Here is a 9,269-nt window from a genome sequence, read left to right as displayed (position 1 = left end):
CTCCCCACCTCCGCCCCCCACCCCCACCCCCCCGGCTCCCCTGGGCTGCACCCTCGTCCAAAGAGCTGGAAATATAGCAGGGAACAGAACACAGTCCTCTGGAAAGTTTTGGGCAGAGAAGAGAGATGACCAAAGTAGCAGTTTAGGGAAAGTAGTGCCCATTAGGCACCCCTGGGATGGGACCGCTGAGTCTCCATCTGTGTGCTCTCTAATACGTACTGCAGCGCCTCGCATGTAATACACACTCAGGAACTAGTAAGCAAGAGAGTGAAAGAAAGGCTGAGGGTGTGTGCAGGATAAACGTGGCACAGAAAAGGCGGGGCAGACAGAAGAGGAGGAGGCTCTTAGGAGACCCTCGGCAGCGTGTGATGGAATCCAAATCCCACCCCAAGTAGTGCCGACAGAAAGGAAGGGATGGGAGGCAGAGGTGTTACAAGAGAACCCTGCCAAAAGACTCCATGAGGCTGAATGATTTGCTGTATATGAGTGTCAAAGGAAGGAGGGACCCCAAAAGTGCTCTTGAGGTCCCTGGGTTCCTGGGACAATGATGTGTTGGGAAAGGAAGCTGGGAAGTCAAGGCAAAGAGCAGGCTCAAGGGGGAGAGTCTGAGTTAAAGTTCGGAGAATGTGAAATACACCCAAGTGGGACTGCCCACCAGGAGGTTGGAGAGAAAGGCCTGAATTGCTTGAACCCGTTGAGAAACTCTCCTGAGCCGCTAAGATTTCTTCTTACGCCTGGCAAGCAGGTAGGGCTGTTGTTGAGTTAGCCCAGAGGCTCATACCTGAACAGGGCAGCAATTCTCAAAGGGAGCGTCCCCTCCTTCCCCCTCTTCCCCACCCCCCCCAGAAGGGAGGTGTCAAGGAAGATAATTTGGCTAGAGGGAGTGTCATTTAAAAATAAATACAAACTGTATTCTAAATGAGCTGTCTTTTAGCCATGATTGAGCTCAGTATTTATTTTTTTTTAGTATTTATATTTTTGAAAGCTAAAACAACATTAAGTGAGAAGTGAGGGATTTCTGCTTTAAATGTTTATTTTTGAGAGAGAGAGAGAGAGAGAGAATACAAGTGGAGGAGGGGCAGGGAGAGAAGGAGACAGAGAACCTAAAGCAGGCTCTGCACTAACAGCAGAGAGCCCAGTGTGGGGCTCAAACTTACGAGCCACGAGGTCATGACCTGAGCAGAAGTCTGAAGCTTAACCACCTGAGCCATCCAGGCACCCCGAAGTGAGGGATTTTTTATTAAATACGTGTCAAATGAGAAGGCATGGATGAGAAAAAAAGTTGAGAAGCACTAAATTAGGTGGAGAAAGACAAAGAAATGAATCAATAAGATGAACTTGTGAAGATGAGTATAAGTGGCCATCAGAAGGGGTGAGTTTGATTTTGTTCTTTGTAGGGAGGATGATGTGGGTGTGGCGAGGTGTAGCCTTAGGTATCCATCATGGACCCCAACACACGAAAATGGGTACCTAAATAAAAAATACTCCTGTTCAGGAAAGCCCAGAATTCCGTCTCAATATTCTTGGCTTCCAGGCGTAAACAATGGAAGCAGAAGTGTGGGCCCTTCCCCAAAGCTCGCTCAGTGATGGCAGCATCTGCCCCTGAGGATGGCAGCCAGCCACCCTTACTCCTTCCACTTTCCTAGTATTTGGGAGAAATGGCATTAGAGTGAAAAAAGCAGGGGCGCCTGGGCGGCTTAGTCGGTTAAGCGTCCGACTTTCGCTTAGGTCATGATCTCGCGGTTCGTGGGTTCGAGCCCCGCGTCGGGCTCTGTGCTGACTGCCAGCTCAGAGCCTGGAGCCTATTTCAGAGTCTGTATCTCCCTCTCTCTCTGACCCTCCCCTGCTCACGCTGTCTCTCTCTCTCCTAGAAATAAATAAAAATATTTTTAAAAAATTAAAAAAAAAAAAAAAGCAAAACAGACAATGAGTGCAGAGTCCTGCCGGATGTCATTATGTGAAGCCTAGAAGAAAATATTACAAATCAGCACACTGGTAGTGCAGGGGTGGTAATAAGAAGACCAGTAGACTCAGGACTTATGAGGTGGCTCAAAACTGGGACTGGTCCCAAGCCAAAGTCTCAGGGGAAGAAAAAGAATCAATCAACCTGGTGAAATTATTGTGATCACAGCAAAGCCTGATACTGCATCTAGGCTATCAGTCCAATCTGTGAGTGAGGACAGCGAGATGTAGGAAGGCCAGATTGCCAAGGCGAAGGTGCAGATGGGAGAGTCACTCTGTGAGTACTTAGGTTTGGGCACCAGAGGGCACCCTGAGCCCTCAGGCCATGATTATAGATGGAGGTAAAACCACAGCATCCAGGTGCCCTGGGCCAGGCTGGAGAGCCACCTGCCATCCTCCCTAGCCTGTGGCACCCCCCCCCCAATCTGAATAGCCTTTCCTGCCACACCCAATAGCCTTGGGGGTCCCACAATTAGAGTGCATTCAGGGTGTGACCTGGCCTGGCAAGCAGGGGACAGGCTAGATTTTCATGAAACATGTTCATGTTGCATGAAAAGCTAAGGCTACTCCTTAGAACATATGATTCTTGTGAGTTACTTGTTAGAAGAAAGCCTACAAGAGCCCATTGGACATTTGGACAATTTTGTCCTCTGAGCCCCCAAAGAATGCTGTTTTTTAATGTTGGTTAGGCACTTGGAGTGAAAAACTAAGCTCCAATAACAGAGTGATTGTTTTTTATTTTTTTTCATTATTCCTTGTAAGTGGACAAGGAGGTTGGTCAAACTTCCAGGCCACCAACTCAGAAATACATGGCCCCGGATACTGTTAATGTGTTCTGCTACCACCTCCTTAGTCCCTCTTTCCTTCTAAGAGGGAAAGATTATCCCTGCCAGTTCCCAGGGAGCCTCATAAACCAATATCCACCTTCTCTGGAGCATCGTATGGATTATCTCTCAGCAACAGTGAAGGGGAAATAGAATTTTTCTAACTGAAGAATAAGTCTCAAGAGAGCATGGTGGCCTGGCCAGCTTCACTTAACTGGTGACACAAAGGGTAGAATTTGAGCCCAGATCTGCCCAACTCCAGAGCAAGTGACCTTCCCACCATACTATGCTACTCAGTAGAAGATCTGCATTTGCACTGATACTGGGACCAAGTTCCACAGGTGAGATGAAACCTGAGAGTGCCATTCTTCTAGGCATGCCCAGCACATGCCAGAAGCAAAATTGACTAGCACAGCAAAGGAGGCGCATAATCTCTTAGGTGCTCTTCCACCGTGTCTGGCTGTGACCCACTTGGGCCTGGGTCAGAGCCATGTCCAAGAGGCAGACTCATGCCTTTGGAGCACTCATGCCTACTGTGTTCCTCACCTTCAGCACTCCAAAGGCAACAGGAGAGGTTGCTCCTGAGGACACATCTCTCAGGAGGAAAATATGGCCAGGACCCAGTCAACTGTCCCCAGTATTCAAGCTAAGAGAGCAGGTGGTAATTCCGTGCCTCCCCATAGGAGACAATTTGAATGAGAGAAAAAAAAAACTTGGCAACCTGGCCAGGGCAGTTCTCAGCATGACCTCCCTTTGGCTAGATTAGAATTCTAAATTGTGCGATTTTGCTCTTGGACAAAATACCAAGATGCTAAAGATACCAAAAGCATGGCAGAGACTTGTTCGTTCTGAGTTGTTCTGAAGGAATTCAACCTTGGCAACCAACATGTCTTCCTTTCACCAGCGCATAGAGATTGATGGGCAGGGTAAGTACAAATCCAGTGTCAGCAAAGAGCCTTCATCCAGAGGCTAAGACCCCAGTGCCCAATGAGAGATCCTGGCAGTGACAAGACATGTTGGGGCCAATGACCACCCAAGGTCTTGAGGGCCAGAGCTCTTTATCACACCACATACATTGCAAGCACCAGAAGTGTAGCACTTAGTACAAGAAGGAAGTTTATTGATCCTTTCCTACAGGAACCGAATTACATATTAGGAGACTCTGAAGCATTGGACTACAATGTAAATTGCAGAAGGGGTACTAGGAACAAACAATAGCTTAAGTGAAAGACAATTACAGCTTTGGATGGGGGTGTGCAGTGTGGGGACACATAAGGAACTACCGCTTAGAAGTTTCTGTTATACTCTGATTCAGTGAAAATGCCTCCAGTGAGTTCAGTCTTCCTAGAAGGAAGACTAATGAGCAGGTGAAGGCAGTCCTAGCCTGAGTGCAACCAGCCTTGACCTCCTACACCAGCACTCAGGCCTTCGGACTCACTTCTCACCGCAGATGCCACTGGCTGAAAGAGGGCAAGGGCCACAGCTTGGATGAAGAACACAGGAGGCAGCTGTAGAGCAGGGATTGATGGGGAGTCTGCAGGGAGAGAGAGAGAGAGGAAGAGTTAGACACGGGGAGTACAAACATGTCTCAGTGATGCACAGAAGAAGCAAGACCAAAAAGGGCAAAGGACAAGTCTGCCACCAAGTCACACTGCATAATGAAATCTGTATGAATAGTTCCTCTTACAGTCCCATCTGTGTCTCTCCATGTCCAAGAGTCCTCAGAGGGACTTGGCTTTGGAACTAGCTATCATTTATGTAACAGTCAATCCGCTGTGCAATCCACATACACCAGAAGAGGTGAATATATCACTAAGCCAGTGTGCACAGGGAGACTTGCTCTTCATGCTGAGATATCCTTCCACAACGACGCCAGTTACCTGTCAGGAATTGCCTTATAGTCAGGTATGTGGCTTAGTGAGAAATTGACTCTATCACACATACTTGCAATCCTCACTCTCCAGAAGTTTCCGGTACGTGTTGATCTCACACTCCAGCCGGGCCTTGACATCCAGCAGCACCTGGTACTCCTGGTTCTGCCGCTCCAGGTCAGCCCGGATCTCAGACAGCTGCTCCTCCACGTTGCTGATCAGGATCTGCATCTGGGCCAGCTCGGTGCCGAAGCGCGCATCCGACTCACACAGCGAGTTCTGCAGGCAGTCCTTCTGTAGTGGCAAATAACTGGGTAAGACACCTCGGTGTCCCAAATTTCAGCAGTGGAAATCATGGCCAACCTCACCATGTCATAGGACATTCCCGGAACTCTGGAGAAATCGCTGCCCATATCACCACGACTTTTCACAAAACTTCTACCTGGAGGAACTGTTCATCCCTGTATTCCTAGTACCTGACCAAGTAGACACCCACGGACATGAAGTGGAATGAGGGCCTGAACTTCCATCCTTTATTCTAAAAGAAGTGAAGTTGACTTCTTAAAGGAACCATTTATCGGGGTCAAACCAACCTTGATGGCAAGGCATCTCCACCAGGGAGAGAGGACCCAACACCTGAGTTCTGACTATTAGTGGAACTGATTACTGGGACTTCTAATACACACTGCTGCCAGGCCATGGCCCGTGGCACCAACAGCACGGTGAGGGCAGAGGACCGTACCAGGCTGTGCTGGGCCTGAAGCTCCACCTCCAGGGCGTTCACCGTGCGCCTCAGCTCCAGGATCTCCGACTGGCAGCACCGCAGCTCCTCGGAGCAGGACATGTCCTGCTTGCTGATGCTCTCAGACTGAAGCACAAGTGCACAGAGACATCACATCACCCCGCTGCCAGGGTGCAAGCTGGGGGGCCCTCCCTGCCCCAAGGCAGCACCCTCACCTGATCTTGGAACCACTGCTCCACATCATTGCGGCCAGTCTGCATCATGGCCTCGTAGTGGCACCGCATCTCCTCCAGCACCCTGCTCATGTCCACGGTGGGCTCTGCGTCCAGCTTAATCTGGAGCTTGTCCCCCAGCTGGGCCCTCAGAATGCTCACTTCCTGCAGGAACAGAAGGACCAACACCCCGAGTGAGGAAAGGGCTTTGGACAGAGCAGATGGTACCTGAACCCCTCCTCTGACAAGCAGCATGAGGGGCAATCCCCCACTTGTGCACGAAGTGAAAGATCTTGCCCAGGATCCACTGGGAAGAGTCCATTTGGATGCCTTCCGAAATTGACAAGGCAAACCTTTAGAGACAAGGAACCTCCGCCTCTGCCACATCCTACAGAGTCAGCCTGACTCCCACACCCAGATCAGCCCCTCATCCTGATGCCAAGTGAGCATCCGAGTTCTTACCCTAGAGCCTCAGGATGGGTGGTGCTCCCTCCTCTACCCAGTGCCCTCCCCCATGAGTCTGCAGCCCCAAGCCCACACCTGCTCATGGTTGCTCTTGAGACAGAGCATCTCCTCCTTCAGGGACTCCTGCTGGGCCTCCAGGTCGGCCTTGGCCAGGCTCAGGTCATCCAGGAGCTTGTGCATCCCACACATGTCTGCCTCCACCACCTGGCGTAGGGACAGCTCACTCTCATGCCTTCCAGGACAGGAGATGAAAGGTCAGCAGGATGCCAAGGACAGTCCCTCTCATCCACTCCCTGTACCCACCAACTTGGATCCTCACTTCCTTGGTTAATGAACATCCACTGTGTTGGATCGTGTAGCTACAGAACTCATTGTTGGGAGAAATATCATTATGCTCACTGGATGCAAGTAAATGGAAAACAGAAGCTCAGAAAGAATAGTAGATTATCCAGGATTATATATCTTGGCTAATAGTAAATACATGGATTCAACCTAAATGGTCAAATCAATGCAGTATTCATTCTGCTATAAAGGAGTCATTTAGCTAGGAAAAAGAATGGCTTGAAAGTAAGCCTTCTGGACCTATGATTTTCTAGTTCACCCCTTGGATTAATTATTTCAGATGATCTGTATGTCTTTCTCATTCATTCAATTGCAATTCTTGATACGAAGACACTACAGTGACAATTCTTCCCACTCATAAATTTGGCCAAGAGTCAGTGACTCTATCAACGACCAATGCACTGAATGTTTATTCTTGCATTGATTTGATTTTGTTTCTGGCTATAACACAAAACCCTCTTTTCTTCTAGATGTGGGGAGAATACGACATAGGACTTGACCCATCTAGATGATTTGTCCTCTTTTGTTTCAATGCTTTTGTTCTCTTTCATCCTATGTAAGGACCATTTCTAGTTTCTAGTCAGTAACTGCTTTCTAACACCTATTTTGGGCCAGTACCATGAAGGGCACCTAGAAATAAAACAGAAGAGAGGGGTCACTCTGAGCTCTCTTCTGGCTCTACTTACTTGATTCTAAAGTCATCAGCAGCCAGCTTGGCATTGTCAGTTTGGATAATCAGCCTGGTATTCTCGGCCTTGCTGCACAGGATCTGAGGAAAACCAGGAAGACAGTTCATACACAAAACATCATACTCTGGGTTCTAGCTCTACGGGTGGCATCTAAACTCATGCTCAAAAGAACCCAAGAACACAAAGCTACTTGAGACTTCAGTGGCCTTTTGCCTGTCATGCCCTTCTGCCTTCCTCAGACCCAGCATACCCCAGGCTACTTCAGACCTCACCTTCTGCTGGAGCTCCTCGATGGTCCGGAAGTAGGACTGGTAGTCTGGACACACGCTGGACTCATGGCATTTGCTCGACTCTCGGATCCTGGTCTCCAGCTCCGCGTTCTCCCGCTCCAGCTGGCGCACCTTCTCCAGGTAGTTGGCCAGGCGGTCGTTCAGGAACTGCATGGTCACCTTCTCGTGGCCATTCGGGGCGCCTTCCCCATAGTTCTCACACACTCCAATGTTGCCGGGAATGTCACGGGTCCCTGGCAAGGGGCAAGCAGTTTGGCAGCTGTGGGGCACACAGAGGCTGGGTCGGCCCAGAGGGGTTGCCCCCACACGCACCCGGTTCGCATGTGCCCAGGTGGCAGAGAGGCACAGGGATGCGGCCTTGGCCTCTGCCCCTGGCTGGCCCCCAATGTCAGTGGTGGAGCCGCAGACATTTGTGGCTTCGGGCATCTGGGTGCTGCCCAGACAGTGAGGTGAGCTGATGTAGCAGGAGGTCATGGTGTTGGGCTGAGGTAATACAGGAGCTTCAGAGCAGCTGGGAAGGCCAAGCCACTGAGTGTGACAATCCCCTTCCCTGCTAGGCCTTTTATACCCCATCCCAGGTGGGTGTTGGCTCAATGCTTTGACCTCAGTGCCTTGATACTCTACCTATTTGTGTACCGTCATCCTGTTACTCAGCTGTTGAGTTTACCATTAAGAGTTCCTCGCCTCATTAAAGGAATGTTGATGAATTTGAAGTGCCCCTTGCTCTTTGATATCAGGTTGCCTGTTGATGAAAGGTCAAAGATGTATATTTCTACTCAATAATCACCAGCAGTTAATTCAACTTCCAGATAACCTGTCTCTGGACTGGGCCAGTCTCTCTGTGGATGTAGCCACACTCAAGGATCGAATCTTTCAGTCACTGACCTGTGTGGCATGAGGGACAGTGAATCTGTCACTGTGCTTAGACTCACCCAGCATTTCCTTTGAAGAGAAAACACCAGTTTATAAAACTGGAAAATCTACAGATATTGATTATTGCGAGGTCCCTTTCTTCTTTCTTCTGTCCTTTATACTACATATTCCTCTTGAGAATCTTTAAAACATCAATGCATCCCAAAACATTAGTGCTAGCTAAGTTTTGGTTGACTAGTCAGAATCGGCTTTCAGTCATTCACTTGTTGAGCATGTTTCCTGAACATTCCCTTGAGTTCAGGCAGTTTGCTGATTCTTGAACATGCAGTGGTCCCTATTCTTCAGGAAAAAACAGTTCCCCAGAAATCTCAGGATATCTTTAGCTTTAATGAGAACCATAGATCAATGGGGGTTAGTGAAAGACAGAGGATCCATGGTCCTGATCAAGGATGTATCTAGAGAGAAGCTACTGATAAAAATAATAAATAATAAATAAAATTAAAAACCCTTGTTTGATCCAGAAAAGGGAACTGGGCCCAAACCTCAAGGAATATCTAAACAAAAGTTCAAGAAGTAACATGTATGAGGATGTAGGTATAATCACTATTCTGTGGTATTCTTTCCTACTTAATCCTTACTACCTGTGATGTAGCTCTTGGAAGCCTCTGTGTGCAGATCAAGAAACTAAAGTCCATCTTCCGATTCACAGAGAAATAAATTAGCAAGGACTCGATTTTGTCTCATGTCTGCAAAGCCCATTCACTCTCTTTCCACCCATCATGACTCCCAGTTAGAACGACCTGTGTGCTGCCTGTGTAGTTGCTCAGGGGAACGCAGAAGGCTGAGTTGTTGGGCAAGAAGCTGACATGAAAAAAAAATAAAATATCTGAGGGTCCTTGTGTTCCAGCAAAGGAAGATGTTTAGACATAGAGCAGGGAGGACAACATAGAAAAATTATACTCAAAAATCAAGAGTCTAAAATAGACCTCAAATCCAGAG

At 48.5% G+C, this 9,269-nt stretch overlaps 1 protein-coding gene across 1 annotated transcript; it reads right to left on the bottom strand.

Annotated features, from left to right (window-relative positions):
* Positions 1–4,220: 4,220 nt before the first annotated feature.
* On the bottom strand, positions 4,221–7,871 carry LOC144243975 (keratin, type I cuticular Ha8-like). Its single transcript, XM_077779136.1, has 7 exons — positions 7,380–7,871; positions 7,105–7,187; positions 6,152–6,308; positions 5,615–5,776; positions 5,400–5,525; positions 4,731–4,951; positions 4,221–4,320 (listed from the first exon to the last, which is right to left on the bottom strand). The coding sequence occupies exons 1-7, from the start codon at positions 7,869–7,871 to the stop codon at positions 4,221–4,223; spliced, it is 1,341 nt and encodes a 446-aa protein (XP_077635262.1).
* Between the last annotated feature and the right edge of the window lie 1,398 nt (positions 7,872–9,269).

The sequence above is a fragment of the Crocuta crocuta genome, unplaced genomic scaffold, assembly GCF_008692635.1.
Source record: "Crocuta crocuta isolate KB4526 unplaced genomic scaffold, BGI_CrCroc_1.0 scaffold68, whole genome shotgun sequence".
NCBI classification, from domain to species: Eukaryota; Metazoa; Chordata; class Mammalia; order Carnivora; family Hyaenidae; genus Crocuta; species Crocuta crocuta.
Note: the sequence above shows the minus strand (reverse complement) of the source record. Positions and strands in the feature narration are given on the sequence as shown.